General features: G+C 42.2%; 1 protein-coding gene across 3 annotated transcripts in view; it reads right to left on the bottom strand.

Annotated features, from left to right (window-relative positions):
* Positions 1-19,995, bottom strand: part of AAK1 (AP2 associated kinase 1) — a 125,251-nt gene that overhangs the window by 64,666 nt on the left and 40,590 nt on the right. For all 3 annotated transcript variants that reach the window (XM_026657716.2, XM_024201253.3, XM_024201255.3), the window contains exons 3-5: positions 7,743-7,861; positions 4,510-4,618; positions 1,964-2,106 (exon numbers count right to left, since the gene is read on the bottom strand). In XM_026657716.2, the coding sequence (XP_026513501.1) occupies positions 1,964-2,106; positions 4,510-4,618; positions 7,743-7,861 (371 nt within the window). The remainder of the gene's footprint in view (positions 1-1,963; positions 2,107-4,509; positions 4,619-7,742; positions 7,862-19,995) is intronic.

Below are 19,995 nucleotides of genomic sequence, written 5' to 3'. Positions count from 1 at the left end.
TCTGGTCCCCAACTCTGATTAGCGCTTCTAGGGGCTATAGTAAAACTAATATTAAACTTTGTGTTCATGTCCCAAGGCAGAGGATGGCAAATTTTTTCCCTGACCCATGGGCGTAAGCTTATTAAAGAGGAGCAAGGTTTCTGATGTAGAAACGTCACTGATGATCAGTTTCAATTGCTCTTGTGTGTGTGTGTGTGTGTGTGTGTGTGTGTGTGTGTGTGTGTGTGTGTGTGTGTGTGTGTGTGTGTGTGTGTGTGTATATATATAAAAAACTAGTGAGAGTATACAGAGAGGATTAACTCATTAATCCATCACAGATCTCAGCATTTATTCCTATGCTACATACTGATAAAGAGTTTGTTTGTAAACCATTAAATGACACTAAAGCCAAAACACAACAGCAGGTGTGAGATTAGTAACTATCCAACAGATTCCTCTCTGTCAACCTCTTTTTATGTGTATTGCCTATCCAAGCTACTGGAAGATTCCCACTGGGGGGAGGGATAGCTCAGTGGTTTGAGCATTGGCCTGCTAAACCCAGGGTTGTGAGTTCAATCCTTGAGAGGGCCATTTGGGGATTGGTCCTGCTTTGAGCAGGGGGTTGGACTAGATGACCTCCTGAGGTCCCTTCCAACCCTGATATTCTAGGACTTCAGTGAACTTTAAATCAGGCCCTAAATTTGTCAAAAACCAGAATCAGCTCACCCCAACTGAAAGCCATCTACAACCACATTCATTAGATTTGTTTCATGCATTCCAACCGACCACACCATAGGTCACAAATATGTTAAGTGCCCTGAAGCATAACCACACCACTTAGCTGACTTAGTCTTACTACCTGGTTCCTTTTGGTGCACGTGTTTTGTTTAGCTTCTCTACAAAAGTGGCCTGCCGCATAGAACAAACATCCGTTTAAGGCTCAGAAAACGAAGCCTGATCCATGAAGTATATTTTCAAACCTACACATGGATTCTGCTTCTTGGCTGAATACATCATTCGGGCATTTTAGGAGTTGGTTGAGAGGAACAGGGAATTCATGTTTTGTTTCATGATCTCAAAGATGGCGACTTCAAAAGCGTTCAGCGTTGGCCTGACTCTGCTCCCACTAAAGTCAATGGGGGTTTGACCATAGACTTCAACAATCTTAGCCTAGCAAAACAAATGGTGAGGGGATAGGATTGGTCTCTATAAATATATTCAAGGAGGTGGTGGAGGGAGAGAAGAACTATTTAAGCTACAGGACAACACTGGCACAAGAACAAATGCATCTAAGCTGGCCACGAGTAAAGGGCAGGCTGGAAATGAGAAGGATTTAAACAATCAGAGAAGTGAGGTTCTGGAACAGCCTTTCAATAGGAGCAAACAAACTTTTTTTAAATTGGAGCGTGATAAGTTTATCAGCAGGATTATACAACAGGTTGCCTGGGACAGCAGAATACTGGCCTCCGTGATGGGTCCCTTCCAGACCCATGTTCTTAATAGGCAGCAGAGCCAGGTGAATGTTTCCAGAAATCTCACCTTTACCCTGTGCTGTTTTGCAGCATCTAAACGAGGGTCAGAGTTGCGTGCTTAGGCAAGATCCGTTATACAGAAAAACCCATGGGCTGAACTCTCCACTCAAAAGGTGGCTGGAATTCATGGTGAACAATTTATCTCATCAACTTTGGCAGGCTTTTTGTGACACAGTTGTTCACAAATGGCTGCATAATTTGAGCAGACCTATAGATGGTTGAACATATGGCAAACAATGTGACTTTTCTGTTAATAGGCAACAAATTTATTCATGAGTACATTTTCTCATCAATATAAATGTTATGGCAATACACCGAGTCCCTGATCAGGAGTGAGACCCATTGTGCTAGACATTGTCTGGAGGGTAGATGCAGTCCTTGCCCAGAAGAGTTGACAATCGAATACGTTATTCAGACAGCTCCACCCTGTACCATTGGTATCTGTGAGTTACCTTCAGATCCCTGTGGATTATAGGCGTTTTACACTGGTGCAACCTGGCTACAGCTTCACAGGTATCGCAAAAGATCTGCAAGACTTCATTCTCTGTGAATCCCGTCTGCAAGCGTTGGTTCATCAGGTTCACCACCTGGCCTCCTGAAAGGAGGAACAGGCAAAATAAATTAAAGATGCACCTACTGCTAAAGCACAGACCAGTCAAAAGGAGCCACCTTCTCGAAAGGGGTCCAACATGCTAGGTTTTAAACTGCCTGGTATTGTGACATGTGTGGCCTTAGGGTCTGAGCATAATCCTGGGAACTAGAAACTCATGAGTTCCAACTCCACCTTGGATCAAATCTCCCCCTGCGGCCTTCGGCATCTCACTTAAGCAACCAACAACCTCCTGGTCCATTGGTAAAATGAAGTGTCTGATGTACCAAACTGTCAGGAGGTGTCACATGGAGAATTTATGTTCGGAAAGTGATTTGAGAGTAGTTACTGATTTTAATCTCTAAGATTTAAAGTTACCACTAAGCGCCTCCAGCCCCAAATCTATACTAGGAAAAATAACTGCAACATTCAAACATGTTTTTGATGAAGCCATGTTCTTTTCTTGTCTCTGTAGTCATAAAACCCCCACCAGATTAGAGAAATACCTTTTAGTCGTACATAGTTTGGGCTAAACCAGCGGCTCCCAACCTTTCCAGATGACTGTATCCCTTTCAGGAGTCTGATTTTGCTGCAAACCTCCAAGTTTCACCTCACTTAAAAACTACTTGCTTACAAAACCAGACATAAAAATACAAATGTCACAGCGCACTATTACTGAAAAAATGGCTGACTGTCTCACTTTTACCATATAATTATAAAATAAATCAATTGGAATATAAAGATTATACTTGCATTTCAATGTATAGTATATAGAGCAGTATAAACGAGTCATTGTTTATACAAAAATTTTAGTTTGTACTGACTTTGCTACAGCTTTTTATGTAGCTGGTTATAAAACTAGGCAAATATCTAGATGAGTTGATGTACCCCCTTGGAAGACCTCTGCGTACCCCCAAGGGTACGCGTATCCCTGGTTGAGAACCTCTGGGCTAAATATAGTTCACCAACTTCTTTGCAAGAAAAAACAAACAAAAGAAAAGACACAAACACACACACACACACACACACACACACACTCATCCATATGGTTTGGCCAGAAATGCGTCTCAACCATGAATTTTTTTTGTAGTGTAGATGGGGGATCTTGAGAAAGCGACAGAGTGAGAGCGACAGACCAAAATTTTCAAGAGCGACCAGTGATTTTTGGTGCCTCAATTTGTGCACCTGTCCTCTGAAAGTCTGGGTAGTCCCAGGTGTTTTGAGTTGAGCACCAAAAATCACTACTTTTGAAAACCTTGGCCATAAAACTTGTAGCAAAGGAGAAGTGTCATTTAAGTCATAAATATCAGAAGGTGTCAAAACCTGTCTAACATGAATATACTGTACAGCAGTGGCATTAAGCTCAGTTTTAAACTGTTCATGCTCTTATATCAGAGTGTGATCTCTGCATATGGAGGCAGAATGATTGATATCATCAGCTCTCTTTGCCAAGGAGGAAAGCAGTGATAAGAGGAAATCTAATATTTTTATATAATTGTCTCTAAAATGTTTAGAAGCATTTGTCACCTAGGCATTTTCAATACAATTGTTTTCACGACACTAGGGGGCATCTGGATGTGGGTCTTCTCCGTCCCTATCATCATTGTGGGAAGCAAAGCCTCAGCCTTCCCTCCAAGCCCCATGCAACAGATGTCTCTACACAGCTAACAGATGTGTATTAGCATCCATCTCTCTCTTGAATAGCACACTGGCAGATTCCTTTTCAGATTTGTGGTAATCAAGTCTTCATAGGAGTCTCACTACTTGACAATGCTCATGTACCTCTTCCTGACCTAAGGGGTTATTCCGGAGGCTTGTAATCAATATTGTTTATACAAAAAGTTACTTTATTCACCCTTCCCCTCCTGTCTGGCACTTAATTTTAACAATGTCCAGCCCACTGGAGGCTTTGATCTATCTGTGGTTAGAATCATTTGAAGTTGGGGAATTAGAAACTGACTCATACACGGTATTAAAATGTGACTTGCAGGAAGATTCTCACACACACACACACACACACACACACACACACACACACACACACACCCCAAAGGAGAATTTCACTGTTTAGTCTGGTGGCCTCAGAAGACTGAGGTTATTTCACGTGGAAGCAGCAGATGGAAATAAAATACAGAGAACCATTAGGCCTAGCAACTTAAGCAACGGACATCTTAGCCAATGGAAGAAGGTGCTAGCAGTTCTATATTCTTAGTCTTGTGTATAATGGAGACCTATTCATTTTATTGTGGGGCAGGATTCTTGACTGGCTTGGTTACCAATTATTCACTGATGACAAGGAAGGGTTGGGCCTAGGAGTAGTTTTCCTAAAGAAAATTATTATACAAGTGCCTTGAGAGTTCCTCAGAGGAATACTTGTCCCAATGAGCAACACATTGAACGAACACTTACCTCGGCAAAAGTCCATTAGAATCAAGACTTCCCACACATCACCACTGCTCACTGAGTTTATACTAGAATCAATGTATCCAACAATGTTCTTGTGTCCAGATAGATCCCTCTGTAAGAAAAGACACGTTAAAGCACAAAAACAGCCAGGTATACAGCAGTTACATTTTAATAGGTTGATCTGTACAGTACAGACTTCCCAGTGTTGACCTGTCTAGTCCCTGTGTTAAGGAACAGGTCACTTTGGATTAGTCATCTTTTAATTCTGCCTTTGTTGGTTTCCTGTCCGGTGAAATTTAGGGCAAGAAGTCTTGAACAACAAGTCACCCAGCCCCCTGAACAATCTATTGTGCCTCTGGTCAAGAGGTGTGCCCATGAGAATAGGTTGATCCAGATTTAGGTCATCTCACTGATCGGGTGCTCCATGGTGAGCATAACCTAGAGCAAGCACTTATATCTGCACAAGGGAGACTGAGCCAGCAATTGCCATGTATAGAATGAGCTGCATTTCCTCTCTACCCTCCCCAGATTAAACTGCATGTTAAACTAACAAGTTTGACCTTTTAAAAATGCAGCTCTCTTCTGTAGAGTGACAGTAAAATGGCTTTTTGGGGTCCTACATTTAGCTATTTTTGCATCTTACAAGAGATGCTTCTTTCAAACACCCAGGTTTGCAAACATGCTGGGATGCAACAGTCAAGGTGAGTTCTTTCCTTCTTGCACAACCTCATCAGTAATAGAGATTCTTCATGTCAAATTCTGCCTTCACTTAGAATCATAGAAGATTAGGGTTGGAAGAGACCTCAGGAGGTCATCTAGTCCAACCCCCTGCTCAAAGCAGGACCAACACCAACTAAATCATCCCAGCCAGGGCTTTGTCAAGCCAGGCCTTCAAAACCTCTAAGGTTGGAGATTCCACCACCTCCCTACGTAACCCATTCCAGTGCTTCACCACCCTCATAGTGAAATAGTGTTTCCTAATATCCAACCTAGACCTCCGCCACTGCAACTTGAGACCATTGCTCCTTGTTCTGTCATCTGCCACCACTGAGAACAGCCGAGCTCCATCCTCTTTGGAACCCCCCTTCAGGTAGTTGAAGGCTGCTATCAAATCCCCCCTCACTCTTCTCTTCTGCAGACTAAATAACCCCAGTTCCCTCAGCTGCTCCTCATAAGTCATGTGCCCCAGCCACCTAATCATTTTCATTGCCCTCCACTGGACTCTCTCCAATTTGTCCACATTCCTTCTGTAGTGGGGGGGACCCAAAACTGGACGCAGTACTCCAGGTGTGGCCTCACCAGTGCTGAATAGAGGGGAATAATCACTTCCCTCGATCTGCTAGCAATGCTCCTACTAATACAGCCCAATATGCCGTTGGCCTTCTTGGCAACTTGCATCTATGCAACCTTATTACCCTCAACTATAGCTATTATCTTCCAAGGGTTAATACAGGTGTAAGGGAGGGCACAAATTGGAGACAATGGGGTTGGAGGGTGGCTCTGCAATTGGAACTTGGTTAACGAGTCCATTGATGATGTGCAAGCTAGAAGAGAATCCAGTTCGCTCTCCCAATGCTGTGTCAGTTCTGCATGTCTGACATGAAGTAAGAGTTTCACATGAACAGATAAAACAATGCAGAGAAGGAGCAGGCCTGCTGAGTAAGGTATTACTCTTTTTACAGTTGCTTTTCAGGTTTGACCACACTAACATGAGATCATGCAGATAGTTTTGTTCTGTAGTCAATAGAAGGAAGTGGACAAATAAAATGCAAGCAAACCAACTTTCCGAGTATAAACTGAAAAAAAATCTAATACAAGATCAAATCTTGCTGTGCCCCCACAATATTATCTAGGGTTAAGATGAGGTCTCCATGAAAGCTGTGCCGCATCGTGTGGTGTGGTAACTCCTGAAATTCATGTTCAGAGTCACAGCCGTAAAGTAACACATGAGTTACTACAGAGGACGCACACTTGCTACTGTTGTAGGTAAGGGATTCCATCATACATGTCCTTTTCCCAAGGCTACACCTAATATGAATTCACAATGGGATAAGGCTTTAAGTTTTAGGGCAACTCAAGGAAAAAGAAAAAAAAAAAGCCTTAAATCGCCATTTCAAAAAAAATTTCAGTGCCCAAGCTGCTAAGTTCAAATCAGGGTTAAGAGGCCCAGATGGAGGCAGCCCTGCCCTGCCCTGCACACAGAAACACCCTCTGAACTTGTGTTTGTGTAATGCAAAAAAATTACTAACAACCCTATTTAAATTATGTCTGCAACTAGCCTACAATACGACCAATTACTTTTAATATTCTGGACTACTGTTCAAGGCTATTACAGACAGAGTTACCTTTATAATAGCTACTCAGCATACACATTTTTACTAGACTTCCATATCAACTCCAACCTGAAGGTTAGAGGCTGCTCTCAGATTCATCTCTGCTTGGATGTTTTCCATTCAAATGCTGACCAAGTTCAAGCGTGCTAAGCTCAGTATTGCTAGCCTCCAGTGTTCAAAAAAAATTAGTCAAGTTCCCTTTAACCTGCACAGCCACGCAGCAGGCTATCAAGTGTGGGGAGAGAGGTGCCTCTACCCCAGCTGTTGCAGGAAGGGAGGGCTGCGGGGAGTCCTCTCTCCTCACCGCAGCCCCAGCGCAGCCTATACCCCAAACCCCTCAGCCCACACCCCCAGCCAGAGCCCTCACCCCAACCCTCTGTCCCAGTCTTGAGCCCCTTCCTGCACCTTGAACCCCTCGGCTCCATCCCTGCCACACATCACCTCCATATTGGTGCACATAAAATGCATTCCACACATGGATGTAAAACATAAGAGGGAGCATTGGTCAACCCTTCCCTCCCCCCAAAAAAAAATAAAAAAAAAAAAATCAGGAAGTGGGCTAAAAAAAATTATATTCATGAGATTTTATAAAAAACATTTTAGTTCTTTATTTGCTTTCTGGATTTTGAAACTTCAGGATTCATATGTTCTACAACAGCCACAAGGGCTAGAAACTTACTTTGAAAAAATGATGAAAGCTGAGATTCTCATGTAATCACATGACTCCAGGAGCTAGCTCTCTCTCATTATATATTTATTTTAAAAAGGAAAAAAAGGAAAAAACCCACAAATACTGCAAGACTTGTGATAAAACTATGAGAGTTGACAACACTGACAGATCACAGCCCCAGATGACATGCCTTTCCATGAACACTTCAGGACCCCTAATGCAGCATGACTTACCATGATCTGAATCTCTCTTTTGCAGACTTGCAAATCGTGCTCATTGTTGACGTACATTCGTTTCAGGGCACATTTCATCCCATTGTTAGTCCTCACCAGAAACACGATAGCAAATCCACCTGCAAGAAACATCTCATTCAGTAATGGAGAAACACCTTGATCCGTGCTTCCAAGCCTTGTCACTTGGCTTCTGGCTGTTTTCACAGCCTCCTTGGTAAGGAGGATATTCAGCAGCAGTCCTCAGTGACAGTATCTTTGATCAGCCCAGCACTGCAGCTTGTATCTCTACTTATATGGTTATTTCAGGGAAATAAATCATCGGAAGGGGCAAATTTTCAATTAAAGAAATCAAAGTCAAGAATATACCGATAGCAACAAGCAATTATGCAAGTTACTTAGCATGCCACATGGTCTTTTATTGCACCATTAGTTTCCATTAGAGAGGAAATATGGAATATAGAACAGCAGCACTGCCTTCTACAGAAGCGAGAACCACAAAACATCCACGGCCTTCACTAAATGCCTCAAGCGGAGCACATTTACAGCTTTTGAAGCACTTTTGCAAATTGCATTAGAAGCCCAATTCCTGCCACATGGAACACAAAGCAATCTCCTGTGCATTGTTTGATGGTATTGCTTTAAAAAGCATCACACAATTCATTTTGTGGTCATGACTATTAGCGAAGTCATGACCCCTACAACCTACACCGCTGGCTTATGAGGAAAGTCTTTCATCTTTATTACCAATGCTCAGAAATAAAAAAAGGCCAGTACTGCTTACTTGGAACACTCAACAAGAATAGGATGACTAGAGTATTCTCTCATCAGAATTTTGAGCCTAGCTTTTAGAGATCAAAACAAATTTGGACGCAGTGATTCCAATCGCCTTCAGCACATTGTTGAAATGATACATAATGATAAAAAGGAACACAGCAGCATACTCAAAATGACAGCCTAACAGCAGTGTGTGGACATTTCTTTATTCTTAAATCATAGCAGACATTTCCTTAAAGTATCTGAGCTACTAGCAATAATGTATTATTGGACTTTAACTCAGTATCTCCTTCAGCACACCCCAAGAGATCAGGCTCCGATGTGCTAGGAGCTGTACTTAGTACAGACGAGACCATCCATGTCCCCAAGAGCTACGATCTAAACAGAGAAAGTGTGAAAGAAAAAGGGGAAGAACAGTATTGTGGTTAGAACATTAGCCTGGGGTTCAGACTTCCCCAAGATCACACAAGGGGTCTCATTGTGCCTCAGTTCCCATCTGTCAAATGGGGATAATAGTAACTTTCCCACCAATGGGGTGTTGTGAGGTGTAGGGTGACTGGGCCCACACAGGAAATCTAGATTATAATCATACCTAGATATTTATTATTAACCCCATTTTACGGAATGGGGAAACCAAGACACAAAGGGTTTGTCTGTACAGCAAAGAAAAACCTGCAGCTGGCCCGTGCCAGTCGACTCAGACTTGCGGGACTGTTTCATTGCTGTGGAGACTTCTGAGACTCTCCCACGGCACAGGGTCCTAGAGCCCAGACATCTACACAGCAATGAAAGAGCCTCGCAGACTGAGCCCTGCGAGCCCGAGTCAGCAGGTCTGGGCCAGCTGTGGGTGTCTAGTTGCTGTGTAGACATACTCAGAGAGTAGGGAGCAATGCATCCAGGTGCTACTTACATGCCTGAAGTTAAGCATGTGCTTAAATGTTTGGTTGGGTCACAGCCTAAGACAGTGACTTGTGAAAAGTCTATGGCAGAACCAAGAGCTGAACCCAGACCCGACCCCTCCCATTCCCACCCAGTGCCTCGATCATGAAACCCCAATGTATGGATAATGAATTCCTTATAATATAGCCAATTAGTACATGTTCAAAGCTTTCATTTGTGTGGGTTCTGGGGGTAGCAGGTTTGAGGGTGGGAGGAGAAGACAAGCCTTTTGATACAATTACACCACATAAGTGGACAAGTTAAGTACAGAACTTGTATTAACATAAAAAAAAAAAAATTCATTCTTGGGTACAGAACCACCTGTGTAGTAAATACCCCAATCCATTAGCTAATACATTCCACCACATTACGGTGACTTTAAACATTTGAGTGGGTAACCAAATCAAGAGTAAAATTAAAATTTCCATCTGATCTAATGGGGGTTGGAGGAGCAACATAATTCTCATTGCAAGCCCGATTAATAAATCCAGAGAACATCACCACTTTTGTGTTTGTACAGAGCCTAGTACAAGGAGGACCTTGTTCATGACAAGGGCTTCTAGGAGCTCTCGTAATATAAATAAACCAACCACCACCGATGCTATGTGCCCCTTTCAAAGGGGCTATCAGAAACTTTTGCTTTATGCATTCTGGAAGGACTCGAACTCTCCCTTCACTTGGATCTTGCACAGTGCACGGTTCAACCCAAGGGCTGGAGCACAGAGACTGCTTTCATCAGTCATGTGAAACACAGGACCATCAGTGAAGAGATCAGTGCTCGTGCCTTGGAGCCTTCAGGTTTCTTCTGGGCAGGGAAACCTCTGGTCATTGCTCCTCAAGAAGGGACCAGCAGGAGTGTACTTTTCAGTAACAGGTTCTGTAAATAGCAGCTTGGGCTGACCATCCTGGTTCTCAAAGGGTATTTTCACCAACATGTGCCGCTTTTTTGATAAGCTAGTGATCTGAACATGTTTAAGGGCCCACCACCCTGTGGGCATGCTGATCTAATCCTCTACAGATGCTAGATGGATGGCCTCTCATGAATGGAGACAGTGCTGGTGTGACATCCTGTGCCAAGATGCTACAGGGGGAGCAGCCAGGAGCGTACGTGGCTAAGGAAAGAGCAAAGTTCAGTTTGTGAACTGGAATAAGGTTCTACAGCAGCAGCAAAAACCTGGAATCTAGTCATTGAAATTCATCGCTAGGACACCCAAGACAGCTTGCCCTCTTTTAATACACTCTAGAATAGAACCAAGGCTACATTGCTTTTTGTTCTGATGCCATGGACATTTTAAGTACCAAGCCCATCAAGTCACTTACCTTGGACTTATCTCCCCCCTCCTCCCCAGACCTTACCATAATAAGGAAGGCAAGGGAAGGATATTTTACTTCCCCATCAAAGACACAGTTATAGTTACCAGCCCCATGTGAATGGCATTTTAAGGCCAAAAAGCCAACCGAATACACTCTCAAAAGTGACAAAATCTGAACCTGTTCAGACTCCAGGGTCATGAATTTATTTGCAGGGAGTAGAGGGGGAAAGAGCAGGTGGAATGAGCCCACTGCAGTTTTGTAACAAGCAGTAAAATGGATTCCGCCAATTTACATATTTAGCAGCAAGCGTCTCTCCTTACAGGGCTTTCAAAAGGTTTACAGATACAAAGGGAGACAGAACACTTAACTCAGGCAGGCTCTTTGTGAAATATTCATCTTTGCCTGGGATCACTTACAAACCTGATCTGTGAAGTTAAATGCAGATATAGTACCTGGGGAAGGCAATGAAAAATTAAGTGGCTTTCATAGAGCAGAAGGTATCTAATAGGGGCTGGCACCAGACACCTCAGAGTTAGGCCTAGGATATTTATGTATAGGTAGTAATCACGTATTTGGGACCCAACTGTGCGTACGCGGGTTTCTTCATGTTATGTTGCACAAAGATACAGCCACCTGCTAAATAAAATTTAGCATTAAAATGACTTCCGTTTGACAGGCTAACAATAACTAGTGCTTGCGGGTTGTTTCCAAAATTGGATGTACATGCAGTCTAAGTCTGGAGCAATGGCTCTCAACCTTTCCAGACTACGATACCCCTTTCAGGAGTCTGATTTGTCTTGTGTACCCTCAAGTTTCACCTCACTTAAAAACTACTTGCTTACCAAAAAAAAAAAAAAACAAACAAAAAAACCAAACATTGTCAAAGAAAATTATTACAAAAATGCCGACTCATTTTTACCATATACAGTAATTATAAAATAAATCAACTGGAATATAAATATTGTACTTACATTTCAGTGTACAGCATATAGAGCAGTATAAACAAGTCATTGTCTGTATGATAGTTTGTACTGACTTCACTTGTGCTTTTTACGTAGTCTGTTGTAAAATGGGCAAATAACTAGATGAGTTGTTGTACCCCTTGAAGTCCTCTGCATACCCCCAGGGGTACGCGTATCCCTGGTTGAGAACCACTGGTCTCGAGGACAGCAATAGGGCCTATTGAAACTGGTACTAGCCAGGGGATTCATTTCATTAACTGAACTGAAATTACTCACATCCTTTACTCAACATGCTCAAGATCAAAGCCAGCAATTGCAGGTTTCTTTAAAGAAGCCACACTGGCTTTTGCATGGTCTGGGACAGAACTGACAGGGGACAGCCTGGGTACAAGGGCTTTCCATATGCTGCCTTCCCCACCAATGGGGCCAGAAAGATGCCACTAAGGACCAGCATGGCGTGGGCTCAAGGTGAGGTCCCTAACTATAGGCAAGTAGTGAAACAGATTTTAAACTAGGACACAACCCCAGGGTGGAACATGCCCTGCAGATGCTGTTCTACCCAGGCCAATATTTTCCACAACTAGCTAGTTATTTGGGGAAGGGGATTAAATTTTTTGGGTGTCCAAGTTGAGACACCTGAAATTGAAGCCCCTTTAAAGTGTCTCAAGTCACTTGGAAAATCTTGGACCAAAATAGGAGCCTTCACGGTTCTACTCTAACAAAGTTTGCTCTGCTACTGTACGATTTTGAAGAACTGGTTTATACATCTTGGCTGTGCTACCTTAATTTCCACATGCATCAATGTCCAAGAAGGCAAGAGTTACAGCCCTACTGAATTAGTTTCTTTTATGAGAGTCTTTCATTGAGCTACTTGGAAAACATGTCTTCACCCACCCCTGAAAATTGCAAAAACACACACCAACAAAAAACCACCAACAAAACACACAGTTTGGGCTTTCTTTTTTGAAAAACAATTGAAAGTGTCTGCTTTCTATGGGAAACTTCTACAGAAAATTGCATTTAAAAACGTAAAAAAAACAATTTTCCATAGAAATCATATAGAAAGAAGTCTTGAGCAGCTCTAGTCTGATTTCTATTTTTAATTTCAAGCACAGGGGGAAAAAATTCAGGGTACACATCTCCTGATGGCATCTGATCCATCACCAAAACTACCTGGAATTGTTAAGATCTTGATTCAGACAAGCACCACCATCACCACATTAAGGAACATCTGTTAAAACCAACCCTAGAAAATTGAGTTCTATTTCCACGCCTCCTGGTTTACAGGGCTTGCTGGAGAAGACTATATCCCCATTTATAATACTTCACATCAGATTCCAGCAATTCCTTTTGGTAGAAATAAACATGGTGCTGCAGAAGCAGCAAATAAATCAATAAAATAAAAACAAAACTCCTATCTACAACAATCTTCTCCCTCTAGGCATTGATGATTCTGCTCCAAGAGAGTGGTACCGCCTCCAAAACAGACTAGCTACTAATTCATTGCTTAGAACATACCAGGGTGGATAAAAAAAATTAAAAAATTAAAAAAGAACTATTTAAAAAAAATCATTTTTTTTTTAATCAGATTTTTTTTTGATAAAATGCTTTGAGGAAAAAAACCTATCTAAAGATAGTTTTAATTAAGATACATTATAGCTCAAATATATCTCATCATGGAATAGGGATTATAAATTCTAAATCTATAGTAGGAGACAATATATTCATGTAATGTTTAAGAAAAGTTTTGTAAATGAGTTCTAATAGTTCATGGATTAGGGACCCAATCTTATGGGGTTCCACAGGCTTCTGTATAGATTATTTAGGTTAATCTTTCTATCTACCCAATGGGACTCAGTGCTCAGTCTAGAAGATACCATCAGAGATGCTTAGTTTTGCAGTTCTCAAATTGTGGATTTGTGTCTCCAGAGGTAACATGCTTGTTAACTGCAAAAATGTTTTTAAAATAAATAAATGACATATAGAGGTGAGAAATAACAGACCTCAACTCTATTGTCCCTCTTCAAATTTGTGTACAGAGTCAATCCCTTACCTCTCTCTAAAAGGTGCAAAGTTTCAAAAAGTTCAATGAATAGAAGATTGTTGGGGGCGGAATCGATCTGGACAAGGAGAAGAAGTCTGGAGATAAATGTGAGAAGTGAGGGACATATGCTTTTTGGTTAAAATATTATATGTTTGCTGTTGAAGAAAAAAATCCAGAATGTTTAACGTGGTTGTTTTAGTTAAATAAAGCAATTTAAATGTCTGTCTGGTGAGGTTTTCCTCCTAATACAGCATGGCAAGAAAACCCTCCAAATATTAATGACTAACCTGTTGAATTGGAGATATTTATGAAGTCATTGGGAGGTGAACTATCTGCTTCAATTACCTTTGGTAAATCAAATAACCAAACAATCATTCATTTTCTGACATAGCTGTAAAACTCATCTGAAAAGCTTTCAAAATAAATCACTGTTTAAAAATGTATATAGTGTGTACCTTCTAAAAATGAAACCTACATCTATCTCTGAGTTGTGAAGAATATGTATTAAGGTTATAACCACCAATAAGAATGCACTCATATAGAAAACCATGATTAAATCAAATCTTCCTGACTGGTGATTTAAATCAAATCCACCCTGGAACGTACCCTTCAGAAGCAGCTTTGCTACCCGTAATAATAAAATTATTCCTGAATGTTGCCATGCTTATTAACTCAACCACTCCTAGAGCACGGCTGATAGAATATGTACCTCTGATCTACATTGTGCTACTTTTTTTGGAAGTGACCAAGCCAACAGGCATCTCAATTAGATTGACCCCAGTGGTTCAAGGGTAGCAGATAACAGGAGTCTAGAATAAATTAGAAAAAAATTGGAAAGTTAATTTCTGACAAAGTAGGATAAAAACTTGGCCCATTAGGGCTTGACATGCTTCATATAGTGAAGTGTCTTCTGCATGGAGCGATGGGAGTGGAGTCTGTATGGGGGAATTGGCACTCTCCCCCCCTAGATTGAGTTCAGAGAGATGGACAATTTTTTTAAAGTTATAATTAATGTTTATTACAGCACAGCTTATAAAATGTGCTGTGAAGTTGTATCCTTGCACCCTTTCCTCAATCATCTTTAACTGCTGTCAACTTCGACTGAGATGATTGCAAATTTAAGCAATTCAAAAGAATTTAGGTGTATTTGCAAACAAAATAAGCTATCAAGAGAATGACTTGCTACCCAGAACAGCGGCAAGCTTCTCTCAACAGGAAATTAGTTATGGTTTAATCACAGTGCAAAACAATAAAATACAATAAACGAATAGAACTAATTACATTTGCTATCAGACACAGAACACATAGCGGCCAGAGTCCATTCAGAAGGGGTCAAAGAATTTTAAGGCCAGAAGGATCATCATATCACATAGTCCAACCTCCTGACAACACATGCCACAGAACATCACCCAGTTACCCCTGTATTGAGACCAATTTGTGTCTGGCTAAACCTATCTTCTAGGAAGCCATTTGGTCTTGATTTGGAGACATCAAGATATGGAGAACCTAACATTCCTCTTGGTAGTTTATTCCAACAATTAATCACCTTCACTGTTAAAAAAAAAATAAATGTATGCCTTGTTTCTAATTTTAATTTGTCTGGCTTTAACTTTCAGCCTTTAATCTAGTGGAGAAAGACATAACCAGAATGAAAGAGCCCTTTAGTACCTGGTATTTTCTCCCCAGGAAGGAATTTATACACTAATCTTGATCTTTTGGATAAGCTAAACATATTGAGCTCCCAGTGTTCTAAGGCATTTGTCTCCAGCCCAGGTTTCAAGGTTGTTTCCATTGAGCCTCTCCTGCATGCTCACTGCAACCAGGTGACATTTACTACAAAGCTTGATCGGAGGCCCAGGAACGCAGAGCTCAGTAAGCGTCACCTGGCTGCCAGCGGAGTGGGAATGAGAACTGAAAGAGAAGCACTCAGTAAGAGATGGTAGCAAAGGTGAGAGAGACCGTCAGAGCACAGAGATTAGGGGATACAGTAGAACGCAACAGCTGCTGTGTCCCCAGAAAGCCCACAGGCCCCAGAACACAACTGCCCCATCAGAGTGCAAGGCTGCTTGGATCAAGATGGATCATGTGGAATCCCCATCACTGGAGGTTTAAGGACAGATTGGATTAACACCTGTCAGGGACAGTCTCTGTTTATTTGGTCCTGCCTCACCGCCAGGGCCTGGATTTATAACTTCAAGGTCCCTTCCAGCCCTACATTTCTAGGATTCTAAGACATGGACAAGCTCCCTGGATACTTTAGGGCCTAATGTTCACAAGTGCTTAGCAGCCACAACTCCAACTGAAGTCAATCTGAATTACGGATCCTTGGAGTCAGCCCCAATGTAAACGAGGCCCCTGCTCTTCCACACATGCTGCAATCACACCTCCAGCTGCAGTGCAGACGTACCCTTAGTTACAGACTAACCCATTAAGCTACTGAAAGGGGTAAAGTCCAGTCTCTCTTGCACCTTGAAACAAGCTGCCAAGTCACTCTTCTGGGTGTGAATGGGTTCGCGGCAGAGTAAAAAGCAAGGGAGGAAGAGAGTCATAAAAGGCCCACTCACTGAACAGTACTCCTCTGAGAAGGTGGGTCTTGCAGCAACAGCACCGGCCTGGGGACTCCGAACACTTGGGTTCAGTTCTCAGCTCTGGCACAGACTCCCTGCGCAAATGTAGGCAGAGTCACTTTCCCTTTCTGTGACTGGCCTGCAAAGTAGGGGCAATGCTTCCTTGCCTTCCAGGGTGGTGGGAAGATGAATTCACGTATTAATGTTTGTGAGGTGCTCAGACAGTCCACTGATGGAGGGGCTAGCTGGGTATAATATGAATTGGGTGCCTGGTTCAAAGTGCTGGGTACACAGGAGTCCCAAACAGATCCAAGAGGAGAAAAAACCACCAATAGCCATGTGTCTTTCAACTTCTATTCCTTGCATACTTTCAATGGCTTCAGTGTGACTCCCCTAGGAAGAGGTGATCGAAGCCAAGTTACAAAGGCATCTGGACTCGGTTTCTCAGAATGCTGAACACCCACAGCTCCAAACTGACTTGGAAAGGAACCAGCTCAGCTATGCGGGATGGGAGGAGAAATTGGGCCACCAGTTATGCAGTGCAAATATGAACACGCGCGTGCACACACACACACACACACACACACACACACACACACACACACACACACAGTTTGTTTGCCTCCATGTGACGGAGAGCAAATCAGAGCCACCACAGGACTGCTCTTCCTTACAGGATTGCAGAGAGGCTATTCTGGAGATCACTCTGGTCCAAGGTTGCTTGTATGTAGGTCTATGTATTTCTACTGCAACTATCACTTGGTAGTCAAGTGCCTGGAAAGCCCATGGGCACTATCAACTTTATGAACCTAATCTGCCTTTTTTTTTTTTTTCGCTTCTTTCAATTTTGCTTTTTGAACTAGAACCCTCCAGTTCTCCTAGTCAAATTGCCCACAGCTCCATAGGCTCAAGAGGTTCCGTGACAAGAGGCCTCTGCTCGTCAAGCCTATATGGCTAGTAATGTTCCACTAATAAAGCAAGCCTCTAGGAAAGGGAAGCAGGTTTACAGCACTCAGCTAAATAGGAGTTGGTTACAAGCTTGTGCGTGCTCTTAATGGCCAAAAATCTATTTCCTCTCCTCATACAGGGCATCCTATGAGAGCAAGAGACCTGTGTATCTCTCAAGCATTTAAGAACTATAAAGAGATTACACACACACACACACCCCATTACAGAGAGGCTATCCTTTATCAATATACTGCGTGTAATGGGTGAACTATTTACACAAGTGTTTTCTTGTGTGTGTGTGTGTGTGTGTGTGTGTGTGTGTGTGTGTGTAAGTAAATAAAATAAATAAATAAAACACATACACACACACACACACGAATACACCTATGTAAATAGTTCACTCCACCCATCATTAAAATGCAGCCACCTCTGGGGTGGAGAATAGTAGCAGTACACAACAGTTGAAGGCACCAAAAAACCACCACAACACAAACTATGCCCAATTAATATCACACGGAGAATTTACATTCTGCCTTTGTAAATGGCACAATGAGCCAGGCTGGACACTAGAGTAAACACATCAGATCTTATAAGAAGTGCCATGAGATGTTTAATGACCAGGAGGTGGTCAGGATGTTACTTTTAATTCACATTCAAATGATTGCATCTGCAGCAGCCCAGCACCAGCCAGCATGACACTGGAGCACTGGTTCAACATTGAAGAAGGAAGAAGAATGCCACCTGTCCAGTCACTAATGCCACTTCCTGCAGTACTTTGGTTTTCACTGAAAGCCTCCCTTTCCAAGTAGAGGCCTAGTACGGCCCTGCATGGACTGAAATCTGACTAAGACATGGGAATATTTTAAGACAGACAACTGGAAGACACAACCTCATATTATACCTCCTCTCCAGAGGAGATGCATTGATCTGGAGGTCTATTCTGCTACTCCACATCTCACAAATGTCTGCCTTGCAAATTTACTGCTGGCCACAAAATAAACACTGGCTTTCCACTTTGTCACTTACAGTGACTACGTGCAATGAAGTACACGCCTTGCCAAAGAAGGAAGTTACACCATTTTTTCTTTTTCATCAGGTAAACAAGGGAAGATAGTACTGCAGTGTCATCATTTTAAGGTTAGAAGTTTGTGCGCATAAAACTAGCCAATGTACTTGATGCATGGTTTACACTTTCATTGGCAACTGTGGAATAATCCAGTTTAAACGGTGAAATAGTAGCTCCTAAAGGACTTTTGTTTTTACATATTTAGTATTGGCTTTTCAGTAAGTGACATGCAAAATCCAGTGAACATTTTTCAGCAAGGTACTAAAAGATAGTAACAGGAAGCCCAACAGATTGCTGAAAGTTTATCGTGGCAGCTTGAAACTGCATTGAAGAGTGATGCTGTTCAGCAGAACAGGCTAAGGAAGCAAGCCATCCTACTGAGCAGCTGAACAGCAGCCAGCGCAGCCTTAGTAAGACATTTCCAGTAGATTTTGGACAATATTGTTCCAGCAGCATTACTCAGCAGCATTAGAATAGGATGGCCTAATTTTCCAAAGGCGCTGAGTACACACTGGTGGCTCTGAGTATCAGGCCACCAATATTACAGCCCATGTTGCCAAAAGTGTGGCCACCTAGGACTTCATGGCTACTAGACATTGTGGCCACTCAGAACTTCACAGCAACAGGGAATATGCGAAACAATCATCCAGAGTTGTAATAGTGAGGAGATCAAGGATTTTGAATCGGATACAAAAGCCTCATGTTTCTAGGCTTAAACCAATTAAAGGACAGGAAGGAATTTTCTCGGGGGGGGGCGGGGGCAGGTTATACCATAGCCATCAGCTGCAGGGTCTCTTTCACCTTCTTGTGAAGCAGCTGGTGCTGGCCACAGAGAGACAGGATATTGGACTAGCTGGACCGCTAGCTTTATTCTGTATAGTAATTTCTGTGTTCCAGATTCTCCTCCTTCAAAAATCCAGGCCCTTAACATCTGACCTAAAGAAAGCTCTCCATGAGCAGTATATGCCCTATGGCACACAGTTGAGCAGCGGCACATATACACATGTTCACGACACTATCTAGCTGCGAAATCTTGAGTGCATTTCGTTCACGTGTCAAGTTTAGACACACGAGCTAAATGAGCTTCAATAAGTTCCTTCAAATCTTTTACTTGCAAGTTTTGATCTCGGACAAGGTGACCTGGGACACTGGATTTTCAAAAGGTTAGTTCTCACTGTGCTCAAGAAAATGGGGTCGTTCTGCAGTGAAAAACCCGCCTTGCAAAACAGAGCATTAGAATGCTAGTCTAGTGTTACTACAGCCGTGACCTAACTGATCACATGGGCTCCGTGTGGAAAATAATGTTACAAGGTGTAAGTCATCAGCAGAGTATTTTCCCTCCATTGACAATACAAGTTTGTTTTAATTGGGTCTAATCCATTGCTTCCATTTACTTTTTAAATTGTGCATTCAGAACAGCTAATATTTACTAAAATCTATTTTGTTTCCATTATTTGCTCCCTCATTTCTGTGCATGATACTTTTGCCCCTTGCAAGGCAAAACCCCTGTGGTATTAATTTTTGGCCTGGGAGACGCATCATTTTAGGATGGCAACCAACATTTTGCCCTTAGTGCCTTTCAACCAATGTGCTTTAAACATTAAGCTTCATACCACCCTTTGGACAGTGAGCCTATGTT

Source organism: Terrapene carolina, unplaced genomic scaffold (genome assembly GCF_002925995.2).
Source record: "Terrapene carolina triunguis isolate 2854851 unplaced genomic scaffold, T_m_triunguis-2.0 Scaffold53, whole genome shotgun sequence".
NCBI lineage: Eukaryota > Metazoa > Chordata > Testudines > Emydidae > Terrapene > Terrapene triunguis.
Note: the sequence above shows the minus strand (reverse complement) of the source record. Positions and strands in the feature narration are given on the sequence as shown.